This window comes from Lithobates pipiens, unplaced genomic scaffold, assembly GCF_037356315.1.
Source record: "Lithobates pipiens isolate NorthernLeopardFrog02 unplaced genomic scaffold, aLitPip1_a1.2 Scaffold_8, whole genome shotgun sequence".
NCBI lineage: Eukaryota > Metazoa > Chordata > Amphibia > Anura > Ranidae > Lithobates > Lithobates pipiens.
Window position 1 is genome coordinate 656,032,621 of NW_027507903.1, and position 20,537 is coordinate 656,053,157.

General features: G+C 43.8%; 1 protein-coding gene across 1 annotated transcript in view; it reads right to left on the reverse strand.

Annotated features, from left to right (window-relative positions):
* The window catches only part of LOC143961736 (asialoglycoprotein receptor 2-like), a 59,798-nt gene that overhangs the window by 13,016 nt on the left and 26,245 nt on the right, over positions 1 to 20,537 (reverse strand). Inside the window, exons 5-7 of the mRNA XM_077471077.1 lie at positions 17,220 to 17,258; positions 12,208 to 12,276; positions 2,762 to 2,913 (exon numbers count right to left, since the gene is read on the reverse strand). Coding sequence (XP_077327203.1) covers positions 2,762 to 2,913; positions 12,208 to 12,276; positions 17,220 to 17,258 — 260 coding nt within the window. The remainder of the gene's footprint in view (positions 1 to 2,761; positions 2,914 to 12,207; positions 12,277 to 17,219; positions 17,259 to 20,537) is intronic.

Below are 20,537 nucleotides of genomic sequence, written 5' to 3' on the forward strand. Positions count from 1 at the left end.
GCCATAGAGCACCTGCTGTGCTTTGATCATCATAATGACCATGAGCACATAGTGAGATGCTACTTTACACATGTGATGGGGGGAAGGGACAGTAAAAACACGCAGCCAAGATGCATTTTTACTACCCCCAAATCACTCCCCTTTAAGAATTTTTCACCCAAGCCTTGCAATCAGGTCTGCCTGTCAGTTTTTCCTGTGGACCAGTGGGTACAGTAGCTGTGTATGATGGGCACAGTGGCTGCGTTTGATGGGCACAGTAGCTAAGTTTGATGGGCACAGTAGCTAAGTTTGATGGCACAGTAGCTAAGTTTGAGGGCACAGTAGCTAAGTTTGATGGGCACAGTAGCGGCAATTGATGGCACAGTAGCAGCAATTGATGGCACAGTAGCTATGTTTGATGGCACAGTGGCAGAAATTGATGGGTACAGTAACTGCATATGATGGCACAGTGGCGGCAATTGATGGGTACAGCTGCATATGATGTTCATATGATTTTCAGTTTGTTTGCGCCCCCTCATAAATTTTGAGCACCACCTGCCACTGATGTGGAATGATTGAAAGCCCCATGTAGGTCTACAGGAGTCCAGATATGAATTGACTTATAATAATGGTTATTAAAGCGGAGTTCCACCCAAAAGTGGAACTTCTGCTCATCTTATTCCTCCCCCCCTCCAGTGCCACAATTGGCACCTTTTGAGGGGGAAATGGGGGGGGATAAGGTATCAGCTATGCTTTTCCACTTCCAGGATTTCCTGCCACAGAGCTGTGATGTCACCATGGGGCTCCCTCCTCCTCCCATGGCCCCTGGGCCAAAAGGGGAGAGAAGCGTGGTCTCGCGCATGTGCAGTAGGGTTTCCGGCATGAAGCTGAAAGGCTACACTGCCGGGTTCCCTTACCCAAAATGGTGGTGGAGCACCCAACAGCTGATGGAAACATCCGCTGCGGGTGTCGACATTGTTGGACTCCAGAACAGGTAAGTGTCCATTTATTAAAAGCCAGCAGCTGCAGTATGTGTAGCTTCTGGCTTTTAATGTTTATTTTTTGGGGGACGTAACACCACTTTAAAGGTTCACCTTTTGGAACATCTTACATGTTTCAGCTCCTGCCACCTTTCCCCCAGATTTCGTGACAGCATGGGGTCAGGGGCGGAGCCAGGGGTGGGGTTGTGGGCGGGGCCAAGGGGCCCTGTCAGGTACGCTGTATGGGGCCCCGTGATTTCTAACAGCGGCCCTGCCCACAACCACCAGCCAGGGTTGTGGGGATGAGGCCCTTGTCCTCATCAACATGGGGACAAGGTGCTTTGAGGGGTCTGTGACCCCCAAAGCATCCTCCCAATGTTGAGGGTATGTGGCCTGGTACGGTTCGGGGGGGGGCGATCTCTCGTCCCCCTCTCTTTTCCTGCGACCTGCCAGGTTGCGTGCTCGGATAAAGGGTCTGGTATGGATTTTTGGGGAGAATTCCACGCCATTTTTTTTTTTTTATTTAGCGTGGAGTTCCCCTTAAAATTCATACCAGACCTGAAGGGCCTGGTAATTGAATTTGGAGGGACCCCACGCATGTTTTTTTTTTATCAATGACTTTCAATGACTGTTCTCTGTATTACGGGGAGCCGACAATTCATTATAGCCGCGAGTGATTTTAAATTACTTTTTTCCTGCAGAAATGACACTTTGTGCAGGGACAGTTCTAAGCATGGGAAACATGTGCCTCTTCACACGCATACTATACACACTCCCCCAGGTATAAAATTTAAAGTAATATTACACTTTTATTGTTTCACTTTAATGATTATTAAAATCACTGCTCCTAAAAAAACTGCAGTTTTTAAAAGGTTTTTTTTTTTTGCATTGATAGGACCCAGGTCCCCAAACCCTTTTTAGGACAATAACTTGCATGTTAGTCTTTAAAATGAGCACTTTTGATTTGAACGTTCGAGTCCCATAGACTTTAATAGGGTTCTAAAGTTCACAGAAATTTTAGGTCTGTTCGCAGGTTCTGGTGCCAACCGAACTGGGGGGGGGGGGGGGGGGGGGTGTTCGGCTCATGCCTAGTGTTCAAACACAAGTCAAATATGTATGAACATTTTCAGATAATTTAATTCGTAACTTCGGATAAATTCGGATTCGTTACATTCACTAACAGACAAATTCGAAAGGAAATTCCAATACCTATAATTTAACAGTTAGTTATTATTTATAATTAAACAGATTTTCTTTCTTTTTTACTGATTTTTGAATTTCCGAAAAATCCGGAATTCCGAAAATCCGAAATTTAGAAATCCAAAATTCGGAAATTCGAAAGTTTGGAAATCTGAAAAACAGAAATTCGGAAATTCAAAAATCAAAAATTCAGAAATCTGAAATTCAGAAATCCAAAAATTCTAAATTCGGAAATCCCAAAATCGGAAATTCAGGAAATATGAAAATTCTAAATTCAGAAATCCGAAAATTGGAAATTTGGAAATTCAGAAATTCTAAATTTTTCGGAAATTCTAAATTTCGGAAATTCTAAATTTCGGAAATTTTGAAATCCGGAAATTCAGAAATTTCACAAATTGAAAAATTCAGAAATTTGGAAATTCTGAATTAATGAATTTGTCAAAATTTGTTAAAAACGAGTTTGGAACGAAAAGAATTTCACATGTCTAAAGTGGACAATCTCTTCCCAGGGTGAGGCTGGGAGCATAATAATCAAATACTGCTGGCAGTGATGTGATCAGACAATGGGACTAATACAATAAGAAGTGTATATCTGTGCATACCAGCTCTCCCTCGCTGTTAATGACCACCAGGTGGGCCTCCTTGCTCTCGCAGTCTTCCTTGGCGTCGTTCCATGGTTTTTTGTCTGAAGACAAGTAGTAACAGCTGAGTCCATAGTGGCTCCATCCCTCACTGCATAATGGATTAGAGGAGTCTGAGGGAGAAGGAAAGAGGATTGGGTGGGTGACGCTGGATTGTTATGGTTATAGCCATACAGTTTAGCCAAGATGGTAAAATTATAATAAAAGGGAATCAGGCACAGCATGCAGACATACATTTTGTGGGGGCAATGGGGGTACTCTACTACATGCCAACATCCCTTTATCACTGAAAAAAAATGTAAATTTCCCTTAATGGGATTTTAAAGGACACTTATCATCACAACACATTGATTTAAAATGATGTAATATGTTTATTAGTACAACATCATACAAAGATTTAAAAACATATAAGTAGGGCATAAAATATTACTTTGGAAACGTCCTAGATCAGTGACGGTGAACTTTTTTTGAGCCCGAGTGCCCAAACTGAAAAAATAAAATAGGTTTTGTGTTGCAAAGTGCCAACATGGAAATTCATGAGAGAGGGGGGCTGAGCAAAAGAGAGGGGGGTGAGAGAGAGAGAGAGAGCGAGAGAGACAATGTGAGACACGCACCATGTAGACCAAAATAATTGGATAGGCTGCACACCCACACAAATGCATCGGTTCAATCAGTTTATTAAAGCATCATAATACCACTGGATGGGTAGAGGAACGAGGTTGAGACGTTTCACATGATTTTGGGTTTTTACAAAGCACTTAAATCGCGTGAAACACGTCAACCTCATTCCTCTACCTCTGCCTGTACCATGCAAGAAGTCAGGGGGCTGTGGGGGGCCAGTAAATAAAAAAAAGTTTGTGGAAAAGAAAAACAAAATATTTACAATGCTTTTTTTCTTTTACAAAGGTTTTTATTGCAAATGAAGTATAACAAAAGTGTACAAAAATAAAAATTACTGGTTACAGTAGACATCAGACAGCATCATTGATATAAAAAATAACAAAACAACAAAAAAGACCCGACATCAAAACGTTGGCTATAGTAAGCTGTGTACATAATGCTCATGAAGAGGAAATGAAAATCCTAAACGATTCTGAAGGACTTAATCATCGACAAGAAATAGTCACTGTGGACAAAGCGTATGAAAACAAAAAGAAACAAAAGAAAAAGAAAAAAGAAGTACACATCGTAAAATAAGATAATTAAGAAGTGCAATATAGCCCGTCGGGTTCGGATATTTCAGTCCACCATAACCATCAGAATTGACTTGGCTCCGTCTCGGCCAAAGTCTTCTAGAGAAAAAAAAAAGACTAAGGCAGAAAAGAAGAGGTAAATGAAAGTAGGAAACAGAAAGAGAGCAGAAAGAGTAAAAAGAAAAGAACAGAGGAGGGGAGGAGGAGTCCATTCCACTAAAGGGAGCGGGGGATGCACACGGAGACCCTAGATAGACAAAAGTTGGTTGTTGAATCTGGAAGGTTGGACAGAGGATATCCAGGGCCCCCAGGTTCTGAGAAACTGGTCATGGGTATCGAAAGCCAAGGAGGTAAGTTTTTCATTTATCATGATGTCGTTCATACGGTTTTTAACTGCCTCGAAGCTGAGTGTAGGCGTTTTCCAAGACTTAGCAATGATCAATTTTGTTGCATTAAAAAGGTGTTGGGCTAGTTGACGCTCTGGGCGGAGAAGTTCCGGGATAGGTTTACATAACAGAGCTGCATAAGGGTCTCTTCTCAGGTTGGTATGGAACATATTTCGTAACAGGGCGTATACCCGAACCCACAATCTGCAGGCTCTAGGGCAGGTCCACCAAATGTGGGCCATGGACCCTGGTACCGGGCAGCCTCTAAAACAATTAGGGGAATGTGAAGGAATGAATCTTGCCACCCTCTCAGGCGTGTAGTACCACCTATAAAAGACCTTATATGCATTTTCTAATATGAGAACATTCCTGGAACTTTTCATGAGATTTGTGGTCATAATCTGCCAATCTGCCGGGTCCAACCGCGTCCCTAATTCTTTTTCCCATTGGAGATGATATTTGGTTGTTGGGGGTTTGTTGGTAGAAATAATAGAGGAATATATCAATGATATTGTCCCCGGGGAATGAGGAGTAGCCCTACAGACCTTTTCGAAGGGAGTTAGAGAATACGGGGTTGGCTGAGCCCGAAGGAGCTGTTGTATGAAATGTTTGAATTGTAGGTAACTGTAATGTTCCCGTAGGGGAATGTCGTGAGAAGAGCGAAGCATAGCAAACGTAACTACTCTCATGGGAGTGAGCAAAGAATGGACATCCGTGAATCCATTAGTAGCCCACCAAGAAAACTGACCAGGATTGTCTCTACTAGGGGGGAATAATGGGCAATAGGAGAGGCGTAGAAAAGGCAGGTGAGGGGATATGAGACCAGCCGAATATTTTATCGAGTCCCAGATGCGAAGCAAGTGGGCCATACACGGCCCTGCGCCTTTCGGCCGCTGCGAGGGAGGGAGCCATACAATGCTTTTTTTTGTGAGTTTTTTACCTGCATTTTGTAAATTGATAACAGGGTCTCTTTAAGAACCCAGGAAAGAGGGGGCGTGGCCTAGGCATGGCAGCGTGAAGACGCGTTCTTACAGGGTTCCCGGCCGGCGGCTCTCCCGCAGCAAATACGGGTCACAATACCGAGCACTAACCGCACTGACTAGCCTCCGCAGACACCAGGGGGACCCGACCGCCATCCACCCGCTTCTAAGACCGGCATGGATCGATATTTGCGGCCACATCAGCCGGCAGTCTCTACTCCAGCAGCTGCCAAGATGGCACCTACCCCACATGCAGATGCCGCGGAGGCCCCCAGCGTGCCTCACCTTCCTCCACAGGCGACGGAAGATCACACAATGCCGCCCTTCTCACCCTCCAGTGACCTCTCTCCTTGCCTCCCCAGATCGCTGGCAGCCTCCCCAGAGCTAGAAGATGCTTTGTTCAGCCCAGTGCTTACAGCCTCTCCTTCAGCTCCCATCCCATCCAGCGCTCTGTGTTTCAGCCTGACAGACATGGAGGGGCAGAGGATGACACCTGCACATCAGACCGCAGTGAGTACATTCAGTAACCCACACCACACACAGGGACTCCCTCTCAGTGCCTCCTCTGAACAGAGGCTATGGGCTTTTTTGCAGCCGCTACCCACAAGATCTGATATGGAGTCCCTTGTTCAGAGAATGGAAACAGCCATGAAGAGTGAGATACTCACTATCAGGCAGGAAGTGTCTGTGCTGGACTCCCAGGTCACTGTAATAGCACAGGAACAGGGCATAGTATCCCAATCTGTACAAACCCTGCAAACTTCCCACTCTGAACTCACTGACCAAATTTTACAGCTGCACTTACTTCAGGATGACCTGGAGAATCGCAGTCGCAGGCAGAACAGTCGCTTAAGGGGTGTACCTGAAACTGTCCCACACTCAGATTTACGCCAAACAGTAGTTAATATCTTTAACCGCTACCTTGACCGCCCGCCGGACACTGAGATTATTATTGACTGAGTCCACAGAACCCTGGGCCCACGATCAAACCCATCTGACAGACCCAGAGATGTCCTCTGCTGTTTACATTCATTCACCCTTAAGGAGGATATTTTACAGCGGGCTTGGCAGGTGGGGGTTTTGGAATTTGACGGCGCAGCTGTCCACCTCCTACCGGATGTTTCTAGGAAGACCCTCCTAATGCTACGATCGGTCAAGCCTCTCCTAGATGGCCTTGGAGAGAAAGGCCTCACATACAAGTGGGGTCACCCATTCCACCTCATTGTCCGCAAAGGCCCGGATACCTTCCCTTTGCGTCACCCTTCGGAGCTTCCAGACCTGTTCGCCTTTGCTGACATGGATCCAATCTCAGTACCCAATTGGTTGACGACAGCTGTCGCCAAGGATCCGCAACGTCAAGCCCCCACGGGTAGACCACAAAGAGCCCGTTATAGCAACCGTGGCCGTGGGAGCTATTCACGTGCAAGGCGGGTGGGTAATCCTCGTCCACAACCGCCGAATGAAGAGGGGGCTGGCTGATCCCTTACGCACAATTTGCTAACATACCCAGCTCAGCGTTTCGATTTTCTTGTTTTGTTATATGGAACGTAGAGTCAAATTGCCTTTATTGTTAGCCACAGATGACATGCCAGGAACAACGTTTGATGGGCCTGAAATCTGAGGAACCTCTGGCTTAGCTACCGGTTTACATTTGTTCACCCAGGTCCTAAGGCCTCCCTTATGCTACAAATGTTCCACACGAGTGTTGGTGTTTTTTTTTTTTGTTTTTTTTTGTGTTCTCCTCCAGACTCTGTGTTATGCCTACCGTCCTCATTTTCAGAATAACATCTTCACACTGGTATACTCCGAACGTCCTGTTGGAACAATGGCTACCAGGCTATACCTAAGGGCGGTAGCCCTTTCTGGGGTTGGGCTCAGATGCCGTATATCCCCATATCCATGGTATTTTGCTGACGTTCTCCCCCCCGGGCTCGGAGTATTTCACCAATGAGGGAATAGCGGTAGCTTGCTCTTATAACCACGACCTGCCAGTATACTATCGGCTACACTCACTTAAAGTTCTTGTTATAATGTTTGTATTGTTCATACGAGTGGGTAGGTCTGGGAGCAAATATATATGTGTGGGTATTTGTGTATATTTGTACATGATCTTTTAACCAATGCCTTACCTTAAAGTTGAAACTGAAAGGGGCATTGGGGTGTTCAGTTTTTCAAGTGGAACCGGGTTGTCCCGCCCCGGGGGAGGCCCGGCGCCATGCGGCATCCTGATTTTGGGCGTCGTGGTGCCGGGCCGTCTCGTGACTGGTGCATTGGATCAGTGCTAATCCCATGGGGATTCCCAGTTTGCTGCTGATGCAACTACTGTGTGGTAGTGGCTTGTGGATCTGTCTTCACCATGTCGATATTATTCTTCCCTTTTTTTTTTTTTCTTCCCCTCCCGGGTTACTTTAGTGCCTTACTACGTACGGTTATGATGGCTGCGGGGGATCCAATGACCGGGGCCCAGAACTTAGCTGTGCCTTACCACTCCCCACACTAGGCACGCTCTGTCCTGGTGGCAGTAGTTTCTCTCTGCGGAGCCTACCTTCCTGACTAGATCTTTTTAACCTTTACTCTTCTTCACTTCTTCACCCTTTTTTTTCCCTCTCTCCCCCTCTCTCTATTACACCCCGGGAGTCAGGGCGAGTAGGCATAAAGGGGGGCAACATGACTGTCAAGTTCCTCTCATGGAACATTAAGGGATTGAACTCTCCAGAGAAACGCACCAGTTGTCTTGCCGAGCTATGGAGGCAGAGGGTGCACATTGCATTTCTCCAAGAGACTCATTTTAGGGCAGATAAGATCTCCAAACTAACAAACAAACACTTCCCGACGGCTTATCATAGTCCATCCTCATCCTCTAAGTCTAAAGGGACGAGCATACTCATTTCTAAGTCCCTCCATTGGCAATATATTGACGAGTACCGCGACCAAGGGGGCAGATTCCTGCTGCTAAAGGGGAAAATTTATTCCCAGACCTTCACTCTTGCGAACATATACCTCCCGAACTCTAACCCACTTCCCACCCTTGAGGTTTTTTTGTCCACCCTCGACTCCTTCCTGGAGGGAACCCTTGTCCTAGGAGGTGACTTTAACTTGACTTTGGACCCACACAAAGACTCCTCCTCGAACTTGTCTTCCCTTCCACGGGGAACTTGACTTCTCCTCAAAGATCTTCTACACTCACATCAGCTAGTCGACATCTGGAGAATAGTCCATCCACAAGAGCGGGACTACACCTTTTACTCTCCCGTCCATTGGAACGTCAACACAAGACTCAACCAGATAATGGCACGGAGGTGGAACTGGCCCGGCTCCGGGAGGCTATTCGAGATCATTCCATGTACGAGGCGAAACATGTACTATTGAAAGCCCGTCGTTCATTCTATGAATATGGTGACAAATGTGGCCATCTTCTGGCCAATGCTTTACGTGCCAAGCGTTCTCAGACGTACGTTCCCGCTCTTCTTTCATCATCGGGCTCCAAAATCCATTCTTCCCCAGAACTAGCGGATACTTTCCGCGCCTTTTACTCCAATTTATATAATTTGGACCCACTGTCCACCTCCCGACCGAGGCCCCAAAACGCTTCAGATATCCGCAATTACCTTCAAGAAACTGACCTCCCTACATTGACAATAGAGGAGCGAGAAGAACTGTCTAAGCCCATTACTACGGAGGAGTTCACATCCGCCATAGCAGACACTCAGGCCGGTAAGGCCCCCGGACCTGACGGATTCACCCCCCTTTACTACAAAATGTACCAGGACTCTCTGGCGCCTTTCTTTCTTGCGGCCTTCAATGCGGTGAACGAAGGTCACAGCCTCCCTACAGGCATGCTACGTGCCTCTATATCTGTGATCCCTAAACCAGACAAGGACCCACTACTATGCGCCAGTTATAGGCCTATTTCACTTCTGAACTGTGATCTGAAACTATTCACTAAAATCCTTGCCTCTAGGATGAATGCCTTATTACCGCGCCTCATTGTACCAGACCAAGTCGGTTTTATCCAGACTAGAGAGGCTAGAGATAACACCATTCGGACACTAAATATTATAGAAAAAGCAAAACAATCCCAGGTGCCCCTGCTGCTTCTATCCACAGACGCTGAGAAGGCCTTTGACAGGGTGGACTGGTCTTTTCTCCAGGAGACACTTAAATTCATAGGAATGCCAGATCCCATTTTGTCATGGATATCGGCCATCTATGATAATCCCACAGCAACAGTCAGAGTAAATGGATATGATTCCTGCCCTTTTCCTATCTCGAATGGCACCAGACAGGGCTGCCCCCTGTCCCCAATGCTATTCGTCCTTTCCCTGGAACCTTTTTTACACCATATCTGAGGCAATCAGTCCATTAGAGGCATTCAATCAGGCAAATCTCAACACAAAGTTGCTGCATATGCGGATGACCTTCTATTTTACATTTCTGAGCCCCTTACCTCCCTTACCCTCCCTGTTACAAGAGATAAGGCGCTACGGCACCCTCTCTAATTTTAAAGTTAATCTACAAAAATCAGAAGCCCTGAATATTTCCATAGCAGACTCTACCATCTCCAATCTACGCCCCTTTTTCCCGCTCAAATGGGCTACTCACTCAATTAAATACCTGGGTACAAAAATTCCTGCAAATTTGCATGAGGTTTTTACCCTTAACTACAAGCCCCTCTTGTCTACGCTCACTGCTGACCTTAAAAAGTGGGACTCGCTGGCCCTTTCCTGGTTCGGCCGTTGTAATGTACTGAAAATGAATACAATGCCCAGACTTCTGTACTTATTGCAGGCTCTGCCCATCAAGATACCTCAGACGTTCTTTCACGCTGTGCGCTCAATATTTATCAGATTCATCTGGCGCGGTAAACGCCCACGTCTTGGCAGAGCATTGCTACTACGACCAAAGACCAAGGGCGGACTCGGATTTCCGGATCCTGCTCTATACTACACGGCAGCACATATGACCAGGGTGGTGGACTGGTGTCGGCACAGCAACTCGAAACTCTGGGTGTCGCTGGAATGAGAGGCGGCTCGTGCCCCACTCGAAGGTCTACCTTGGGCAGGGAAAACTTCTGCCACCCACTTGACTACTCATCCACTGATTGGACCAACTCTTATGGAATGAAAAGGTTCTTCCGTCTATCTTCACTAAGAGATTTTCCATCCCCAATGACGCCACTTATCGGGCACCCGGACTTTATACCTGGCCTCACTGACCCATTTTTTCTCTTGCGGGCCCCGCAGGGACTCATGAGAGCCTCTTCGCTAGTGGGTTCTTCCGGATGGCTCACTGCGGAGAATTTGCTCGGTGGGCTCACCCCTTCCTCATTAGATCGCTGGAAGATTAACCAACTATCTCACTTCCTCGGTTCTCTGCCTAAACCAACCCATTTCAGCAGAAAGCTCCACCCTTTTGAGGAATCATGTTTGGGTGAGGGACCGATTCGGAGGTCCTTGTCAACCTCCTACAAATCCTTACTAGACCTTCACGCCACTGAAGACCCCCCATTCTTAGCAAAATGGGAGAGGGACCTGCAAGTCACCTTTACAGAACCCCAAAAGGATCGTATTCTCTTTTTCGCACAAAAATCTTCCCTATGCAGTAAATATCAAGAGACTACGTATAAAATAGTGACGCGTTGGTACAGAACCCCTTCTGTGCTGGCTAAGATATTCCCTCTGCAAACTGACCGTTGCTGGCGGTGTGGCCTACACTCAGGTACCCTCTTACATATTTTCTGGGATTGCCCTGTGCTTCAAACTTTCTGGCAGCCAGTGCTCAAGCTCATACAGAAACTCACAGACATCTCCCTACATGATAACCCAGCTGCGGTCCTCCTCAACCTTACCCCCCTATCAAGGAAACGTTATCATAAATCCCTTCTCAAACATCTCCTTAATGCTGCACGGGCAGGCATCCCACCCCTATGGAAACAACAGTCTGCGCCAACGTTGGCCCAATGGTTCGCGAGAGTGAAGGATATTGAGCGAATGGAAGACATGACCTCTGCCTTGCGGGATAAGTCAGAGGAACATAAGTCCAGATGGTTCCACTGGGATCTCTTTCGCTTCTCTGACGAGTTCCACCAATACGCTCTAGGACCCACTACCTAGAATCCCCACCGCCTGTCCAGTACTATTGATCTTGACTCCCCGGGGGTGACCCCCAACCTGTCTGTCTCCCCCCCCCCCCCCCACCTCTTTTTAGCCCTTTTTTTTTTCTCTTTTTTTTTCCCTCTCTCTCTTTCTTTCTTATCTTTCTCTTTCGTTTCCATCTCTACTTTTTCAATGAAAACACAAAAAGTGATGGGCACAGAAGCTTCTATCCACCCTGTATTAGACTTCAACTAGTGATATGGGCCAGACTACATGGCCTCATTCGCTTACCTGCTCTTATTTTGTATAGTTGATTTACTGGATAAGCTTACCATAGCCTATGTGCAGTGTTTATATGTAATGTGAAGTTGTCTTATTGCTGGTATCTGTGTCACATCTTTAAAATAAAGAATAAAAAAAAAAAAAAAGAACCCAGGAAAGTAACTGGAACTCCCACTTAGAGGAGGCTCAGCTTCCCTTTACACTGGAGTTACAACATTGGGATGGACTTGTTCCAAGGTGAGGATCACCCCACACAACCCCCCTGATACAGGGCTCCACATATCATTTTGAGGTGAAATATTTTTGGAAATTTTTTCTGATCCTTTTTGTGATGTAAAACGTACAATTATAACTCTAGTATAAATTATTGAGGTTTTAATCTTTATCTGGACTTACAAAGGTGCGGCCATCAGTAGATGTATTGTGGACCCTTGGAATATTTTTGGATGAAATAATTTAAGATAAACTTACTTTTATAGAGCTCTTCTGCCATTTTCCCCATAAATCCCAAAATCCTCTGAATGTCGCTGGAAAAAGAAGCTGAAATACACAAAATGTTAGGAGAGAGCTGGCCTCCTTTTATACCAGAGGTCTCCAAACTACAAGCTACTACAAGATTATATCTAGGGGTTAGCGGTCCCTCACATTCCTACAGTCTTTATTTCTATGCAACATCCACCCTTCCTGGTCCCCAGTGCAGGTTCCTCCGGTTACATTGTCAGTATACAGTCATTGGTTGCTAGGGCTGCTAGTGTCTTAACAACCAATAAAGTGCTTGCCCCAGCATTTACAGGAGGACCTTTGTTCCTCCATAGACTTGCTACATCCACACTCCCGGCCTCTCAGGCTCCCAGCCACCCTGTAAGTGTGTGAGGTTATGCAGCGTACACACGATCGGACTTTCCGGCAGACTTGGCCTTGTGGACTAGGTCTGACGGACTTCCGGCGGAGTTCCGACGGACTTCCAGCGGAGTTCCGACGGACTTCCAGCGGAGTTCCGACGGACTTCCAGCAGAGTTCCGACAGACTTCCGGCAGAGTTCCGATGGACTTTCAAAATAAACAGACTTGCCCCCATACGGACTAAAGTCTGTTCATTTTGAACGTGACTCCAGGTACGACGGGACTAGAGAAGGAAGTCAATCTCGTCGATTTCATCAGCTAGGTTGACACCTTGTGAGCCCCGTCGCCTGGTATGGATTTTAAGGGGAACCCCCTATACTGGAAAAACTGCATGGGGCCCCCAAAGTGTGGGGGTCCCCCAAAGTCCATACCAGACCCTTATCTGAGCGCGCAGCCCCGGTTAGGAAAGGGGGTGGGGACAAGCGAGTGCCCCCCCTCCTGAACCGTACCAGGCCGCATGCCCTCAACATGGGGATGGGTGCTTTGTGGAAGGGGGAGCCCTGTGGCCCCCCACCCCAAATCACCCTGTCCCCATGTTGATGAGGACAAGGGCCTCTTTCCCACAACCCTGGCCGTTGGTTGTTGAGGTCTGCGGGCGGGGGGCTTATCGGAATCCGGGAGCCCCCTTTAATAAGCTCCTATTTTCCTCCCTGGTCATCTCTTGCCTCGACTACTGCAAATCTAACCTGCCAACCACTCTGTGTTCGCTACTCCTCTCTGTCAATCCCTCTACTGACTCCCGCTGACCCAACAAATTCAATTTAAAATACTAACAACAACTTACAAAGCCATCCACAACTCTGCCCCCAGGTACATCCCTAACCTACTCTCAAAATACCAACCTAATCGTTCTCTTCATTCCTCCCAAGACCTCCTGCCCTCAAGCTGCCCCATCACCTCCTCCCATGCGCTCGTCCCCAGGACTTTTCCAAAGCATCCCATTCTATGGAACTCCCTACTCCAATCTGTCCGATTATCTCTTAGGCTCCATGCACACTGAAGCTCAAAAAAGCTATTTCTGGACGCCAGATTGCACAAAACGCTGGTTTAAAAACCTGCTTTTAACAGCGTTTTATACTAGCGTTTATGAGCGTTTATGAGCGTTTTACAGCGTTAGCATTAATGGGCGTTTTTTATAAAAATACACAGAGGACATTCCAAAAATCCCACAATGCATTAAATAATAGAATGCCGAACACTAATGAACGAGCGTTTATGAGCGTTTACAAGCGTTTATGAGCGTTTATCGGCGTTTGTCGTTTTTTGGCGCTGAAAAACGGCACTTTAAACGCGAATTTCTGGCGTTCAGAAAAAAGCCCATAAACTCCACTGCTCATTAAAGCTGAAAAACGTCCATGTGTGCATGGACACATAGGCTAACATAGAGTGGAGTTTATGGGCTTTTACAAAAAACGCCCAAACTCCAATAAACTGCAGTTTATCAGCTTCAGTGTGCATGGAGCCTTATTCTGTTTGCTTTTAGACAATCCCTGAAAACCTTCCTCTTTACAGAAGCCTATCCTGCCCACACCTAACAATTGTACTTTTATTTTCTCCGTCTGTTCATCCCCCACAGTTATTACCTTTTTGTATCACTTGACTCTCCCTCCTAGATTGTAAGCTCTAATGAGCAGGGCCCTCTGATTTCTCCTGTATTGAAATGTATCTTAACTGTACTGTCTGCCCTCACGTGGTAAATGGTTGCCTAAACTGTTGGCGCTATATAAATCCTAGTAATAAACTGAATGTATCTATGGACCTACTTACACCAACTCAGTGCTCTGTTAGTATTGAGTTAAAACAGGCGAATAACCAACAATCAATTAAAATGATCGTTAACATAAAAAAGCAGCCACTAAAATAATGTATAAAACCTAATAAACTAATAGTATCTAGTCCAGAAGCATTGAAAAAAAGCACCTTCCAATACTACAGTAGCACTCCTGTCAATCCATATCTTGACCTGTATTCATATGTTAAAGCATATGAGAAACATTTGAATGGCATAAGGGGGTTAAAGTTTGGAGAGTAGATGGTGATCCTAGCTGATAATAAAGTGTGCACCGTACACCAAGATCTTCACCACGTGGGTCACTCACCCCTAAGGGTTCAAACTCACCAGCAAGAGAAAAATCACAAGCCTTGATATAATCAGAGAAGTGTCATCCAAATGGCAGGTAGGTTAGGGATGCAGATCACTCCATGGATAGTCAGACATGATCTGCATCCCTAACCTACCTGCCATTTGACATTTCTCTGATTATTAGGGATGAGCCTGATCACTGAACAGCGAAGATTTTGCGGTGTTCACGGCAAATTTGAAAGCCGCGGAAACCCCGTTAAAGTCTATGGGACACGAACATGAAAAACCAAAAGTGCTCATTTTAAAAGCTTATATACAAGTTATTGTCATAAAAAGTGTTTGGGGACCCGGGTCCTGCCCCAAGGGATATGAAATGCAAAGAAAAGTTTTAAAAACTTCAGTTTTTTCAGGAGCAGTGATGATTTTAATGCTTAACGTGAAACAATCAAAATTAAATATTCCTTTAAATATCTGTCTGGGGGTGTCTATAGTATGCCTGTAAAGTGGTGCATTTTTCCCGTGTTTAGAACAATACCACAGAAAAATTACATTTCTAAAGGAAAAAATGTCATTTAAAACTGATCGCGGCTGTAATGAATTGCCAGGTCTTGGCAATATATATAAAACTCATTGAAAAATGGTTCCTCCCCCAGTCCATTACCAGGCCCTTCAGGTCTGGTATGGATATTAAGGGGAACCCTGCACCAAAAAAAAATATATATATACATACCAGACCCCCAACAATGGTCCCCCTGTTGTAATTATTAACAAAATAAATAAATAAAAATGTCCCACAATGTAAATCCATCTCACGCTGCCCGACAAGCCGAACAAAAAAAAAACTGCAACAGCTCCGCTGGCCTCATTCCCACGACCCTTGCCCAGTGGTTGTGTGGGTCTGTGGGTGAGGGGGCTTATCGGAATCTGGAAGCCCCCTTTAACAAGGGGACCCCCAGATCCCAGCCTACCCCCCTATGTGAATTGGTAATGGGTACATTGTACTCCTACCATTTCACCAAAAAATAGTAAAAATGACAAGAGCCATTTTGGGACAAGTCCTTTATTAAAAAATCCAAAAATTAAAAATGTCCTGCAATATAAACCCATCTCACGCCACCCGACGGACCAAAAAAAGAAAAAAAAACTCACAAGCTCCGCCTCCATGGGAGGCTCCCGCTGAGTGAAGCTTCTTCTCCATAACAGCTGTTATATAGCTGAGGGCGGGGCCATCCGGTGACATAAATGGGTGACCCCACCTTCCTCTGATGTCACGTGGTATCAGGGGGGGTGGGGTCACCTGTTTATGTCACCGGGTGGCCCCACCTCATCTTTATAAGAGCTGTCATCGAGAAGAAGTGTGCAGTGAGCATGGAGGTGGAGCTGTTGCAGTTTCATTTTTCTTTTTTTGGTCCGTCGGGCGGCGTGAGATGGATTTATATAGCGGGACATTTCGATTTTTTGTTCCAAAGTGGCTCTTGTCATTTTTACTACTTTTGACACTTTTTTTGTGAAATGGTAGGGGTACAATGTACCCGTTACCAATTCACATGGGGGGGGGGGGGGCGGATCTGGGGGTCCCCTTGTTAAAGGGGAGCTTTCAGATTCTGATAAGCCCCCCACCCGCAGACCCCCACAACCACCGAGCAAGGGTTTTGTGGAGGAGGCCCTTGTCCCCATCGTCATGGAGACAAGGTGCTTTGGGGGTGACTCCAAAGCCCCCCCCTATGTTGAGGGCACGTGGCCTGGTATGGTTCAGGAGGGGCGCTCTCTCCTTCCCCCCTCTTTTCCTGCAGCCTGCCAGGTTGCGTGTTTGGATAATTGTGTGGTATGGATTTTGGGGGGGGACCCCTACTCCTTTTTTTATTTATTTGTTCCCCTTAATATCCATACCAGACCTGAAGGGCCTGGTAATTGACTGGGGGGGGGACCCATGCCATTTTTTTCAATGAATGTTATCTATATTGCCGTGACCCGACAATTCATTACAGCCGCAATCAGTTTTAAATGACAATTTTTCCTTTAGAAATGTAATTTTGCTGTGGGACAGTTCTAAACATGGAAAAAATGTGGCACTTTACAGACACACTATAGACACCCCCCAGGCACAATATTTAAAGGAATATTTCATTTTTATTGTTTCACTTTAAGCATTATTAAACTCACTGCTTCCAAAAAAAATTTATACATGTCCCCTGGTGCAGGACCCAGGTCCCCAAACACTATTTATGACAATAACTTGCATATAAGACTTTAAAATGAGCACTTTTGTTTTTTCATGTGCGTGTCCTATAGACTTTAATGGTGTTCGTCCGAATTTGTTGCCTGTTAGCAAATTCTGGTGTGAATCGAACCTGGAGGATGTTCGGCTCATCCTTACTGATTATATCAAAGCTTGTGATTTTTCTATTGCTGCTGGCTATATAAATCCTATATAATAACAATAAATTGTATCTATCTATTCATTCTAATATACAGTACATTGAGCATGAAATAATTACCCATGACTTCATATGGTAAATTAGGATTCTCGTCGAAATCTGAGAAAGAGAGGAAAACCAACATCAATTAGTATGATCAGGTTTATCATTATATGCCTCTCTTACTCTACATACATTCGTTTAAGATGCACCCACTACATTACCCATCTCTTTTGGGTTCACATGGTTTCTGCTAAAGAGAAAAATCCTCCAGTTTGAACTTTGATCCTAGGCATTTAGTCATGTGACCATATCATGATTCTGAAGAAGCGGTTTCTATACGTAATACAATGTTTCAGGACTGTTACCATTTATGGAACATGGAGGACCAGGCAGTAGAAATCCTATTTGATAAAAGGTCTGCTTCAAGCCCAACTCTAGTTTAATATCAAAAATAAAATAAAATAAAAAAGCATCTCTGGATATTTTATAAAATGAACAAAATTGCGGCGCTACCTGAAAAAAACGACTATAATAAAAAAATGAAACACATATAGTGCAACGGTGAATCCACCTCACTAAAGTGATAAATGTGCAATGTTAAGCCGTGAATAATGTTGCATCCGATGAAATAATAAATGTGCATAAATACTCAAAACATTATGCGTGAAATAATAACAGAATACTAAGTATAAAAGTTGCTGAATAAATACTCATAAATGAACAATACAAAAATAAATGAATAGTGCTTCTCTAATAAAGTCCATGCAGCTAATCAGTGAGCATATATCACAGTCCATGTAAAAAATATATATAGTGATCTCCAAATCCGTGACTGTCCACCGACCAACTTCAGTGCCCAACTTCAGTGCCCCACTTCAGTGCACCACCAGTTTCCCCCAGCCTCTCACCTCAAAAATCTAGTATACAGGCACTGTAAATAACCAGATGTTCACTCGTCCTTAGCAGTCCAGCTTCAATGGTATACCACTGTGCATATATGATTAGTCTTTCCCCAGTATCTTCAAATAGGTGCAATTAACGTTGGTGGTACATAGAGCATAGAGGAAAGACAAGGGGAGGCTCTCATGGGTAGTAATCAATAACAGCGATTTAATAGATAAAATATCCACTTACATTAAAGCAAATGACAGCAAACTTCGTAACACAAAACGAACTTCCGGTCTCGGCCGCGACCGGAAGTGATGAGTGCAACACCAAAGCTCCTTCCCTGACGCGTTGCGTCACGACCTCGTGACTTTTTCAAAGGGTGAAGGGAGAATGGTGTTGACGGAGCATATATGCGGTCAGCGCCGTCGTCATGGCAACCACGGCGGCGCCTCCGCATATGTAAAACGAATCAAATCTTCAATACCATTTATTTTTACTAATAGCTGCCATACTTAGAATAAAAACATATTCTTATCTCAAGACATAAGGACAATATATAAAAATTCCTAAAAAATAAACAGTCATAAATACTAATATATATATATATAGAGCGACATCTAGTGGTTATAATTCAAATCTGCTCTTCTGATAATCTAAACCTGTTATATATATAAAAATATATAAAAAATGTATATATATATATATAAAATTCTATAAAAAATATGGTGTATCACTTTTTAATCGATATCGAAAAAATAGAGACCAAATCATATAAAATGAAAAATGAAATAGAATAAAAGGAGTAAAAATACAAAAAATATATGTATAAAAATATATGTATATAAAAAATAGTAAAAAATAATAAAAATATTGTCTCCCCAAATTATTACTACCATCAATTATTAAAAGAGTACCGTCTCAATCTATCAGTAGGTATAGAGAATAATAGAATATAATATTATGCATCCTTAGATATTAAATAATGAAAATCATAAAAAACATATTTTAAATTGTATAAGGTGCAATTATATCTCATCAAATACTAAAAAGAAGGCTTATTAAAAATTGGAGATAAAACAATTGAGGTCAAATTCTACATTGTGACCTAAAGGTGTCAAAGTACGGAGTTCGTGTATCCACCGAGATTCGGCCTGACTAATTTTGATCACCTTGTTATCGCCCCTCCAGTGTGGTTTGTACTTCTGGATACCACAGATAATTAGTGATGAAGGATCTTTTTTATGGAATTTTGCATAATGTCTAGACAAACTATGTTTGTCGAAACCTTTTTTAATGTTCTGTACATGTTCTCTAAGTCTTTTCCATAACTGTCTTTTTGTCCTACCCACATATTGAATGTGGCATGGGCATTCCAAGAGATAAACTACCCCTTCACTATAGCAGGTAATTAAATCATCTATCATATATTCTTTCTGAGTTACTGTGGATACAAACGACTTCTTTTTGGTTTTTTCATTTACATGTCTACACGCGTAGCACCTTTTGCACGGGAAAAAACCTTTTCCTTCAAAAAAAGAAAAAGGCTTTTTGGGAGGATCCAGGACATTCTTGGCCAGATTATCTCTCAAAGTGGGAGCTCTCCTATACACAAACTTTGGTATTTCTGGTAAAATATTTCCAAGATGTCCATCCATTTTAATAATCTCCCAATGTTTTCTTATGATTTTCTCTATCTGTTTGTGCTGAATATTATAATCCATAATAATGGATACCATATCTTGTTTTTCTGCATTCGTAATCTTATCCTGTATTAATTTCTCTCTATCTATTAGTGCCACACTTCTTATTTGATCCTCAATAAAATCCGTATGGTACCCCTTTTGGATAAATCTATCACCAATCAGTTTAGCTTGCTCAAGAAACATTGATTCATTAGAACAGTTACGTCTTAATCTAATCAATTGCCCTCTAGGTATATTATCAAGCCATCTATGATGATGGCAACTGTCCAGGGGTAGGTAACTGTTTCTGTCTACTGTTTTAAAATGGGTAAAAGTATTCAGTGAGTTTTCTTTCTTCTCAATCACTAAATATAAAAAGGTTATTTTTTCTTCGTTAATCTTCCATACCAATTTAATATTTTTATCGTTCGTATTAAGATAAAAACAGAAGTCATTTAGACTTTCTTTATCACCTGACCAGATTAAAATAAGGTCATCAATGTATCTTTTATACAATGTAACTTGTTTGGGCATATTTTTGGTCAGGTCAGTTACCTACCCCTGGACAGTTGCCATCATCATAGATGGCTTGATAATATACCTAGAGGGCAATTGATTAGATTAAGACGTAACTGTTCTAATGAATCAATGTTTCTTGAGCAAGCTAAACTGATTGGTGATAGATTTATCCAAAAGGGGTACCATACGGATTTTATTGAGGATCAAATAAGAAGCGTGGCACTACTAGATAGAGAGAAATTAATACAGGATAATATCATTAATTCAGAAAAACAAGATATGGTATCCATCATTATGGATTATAACA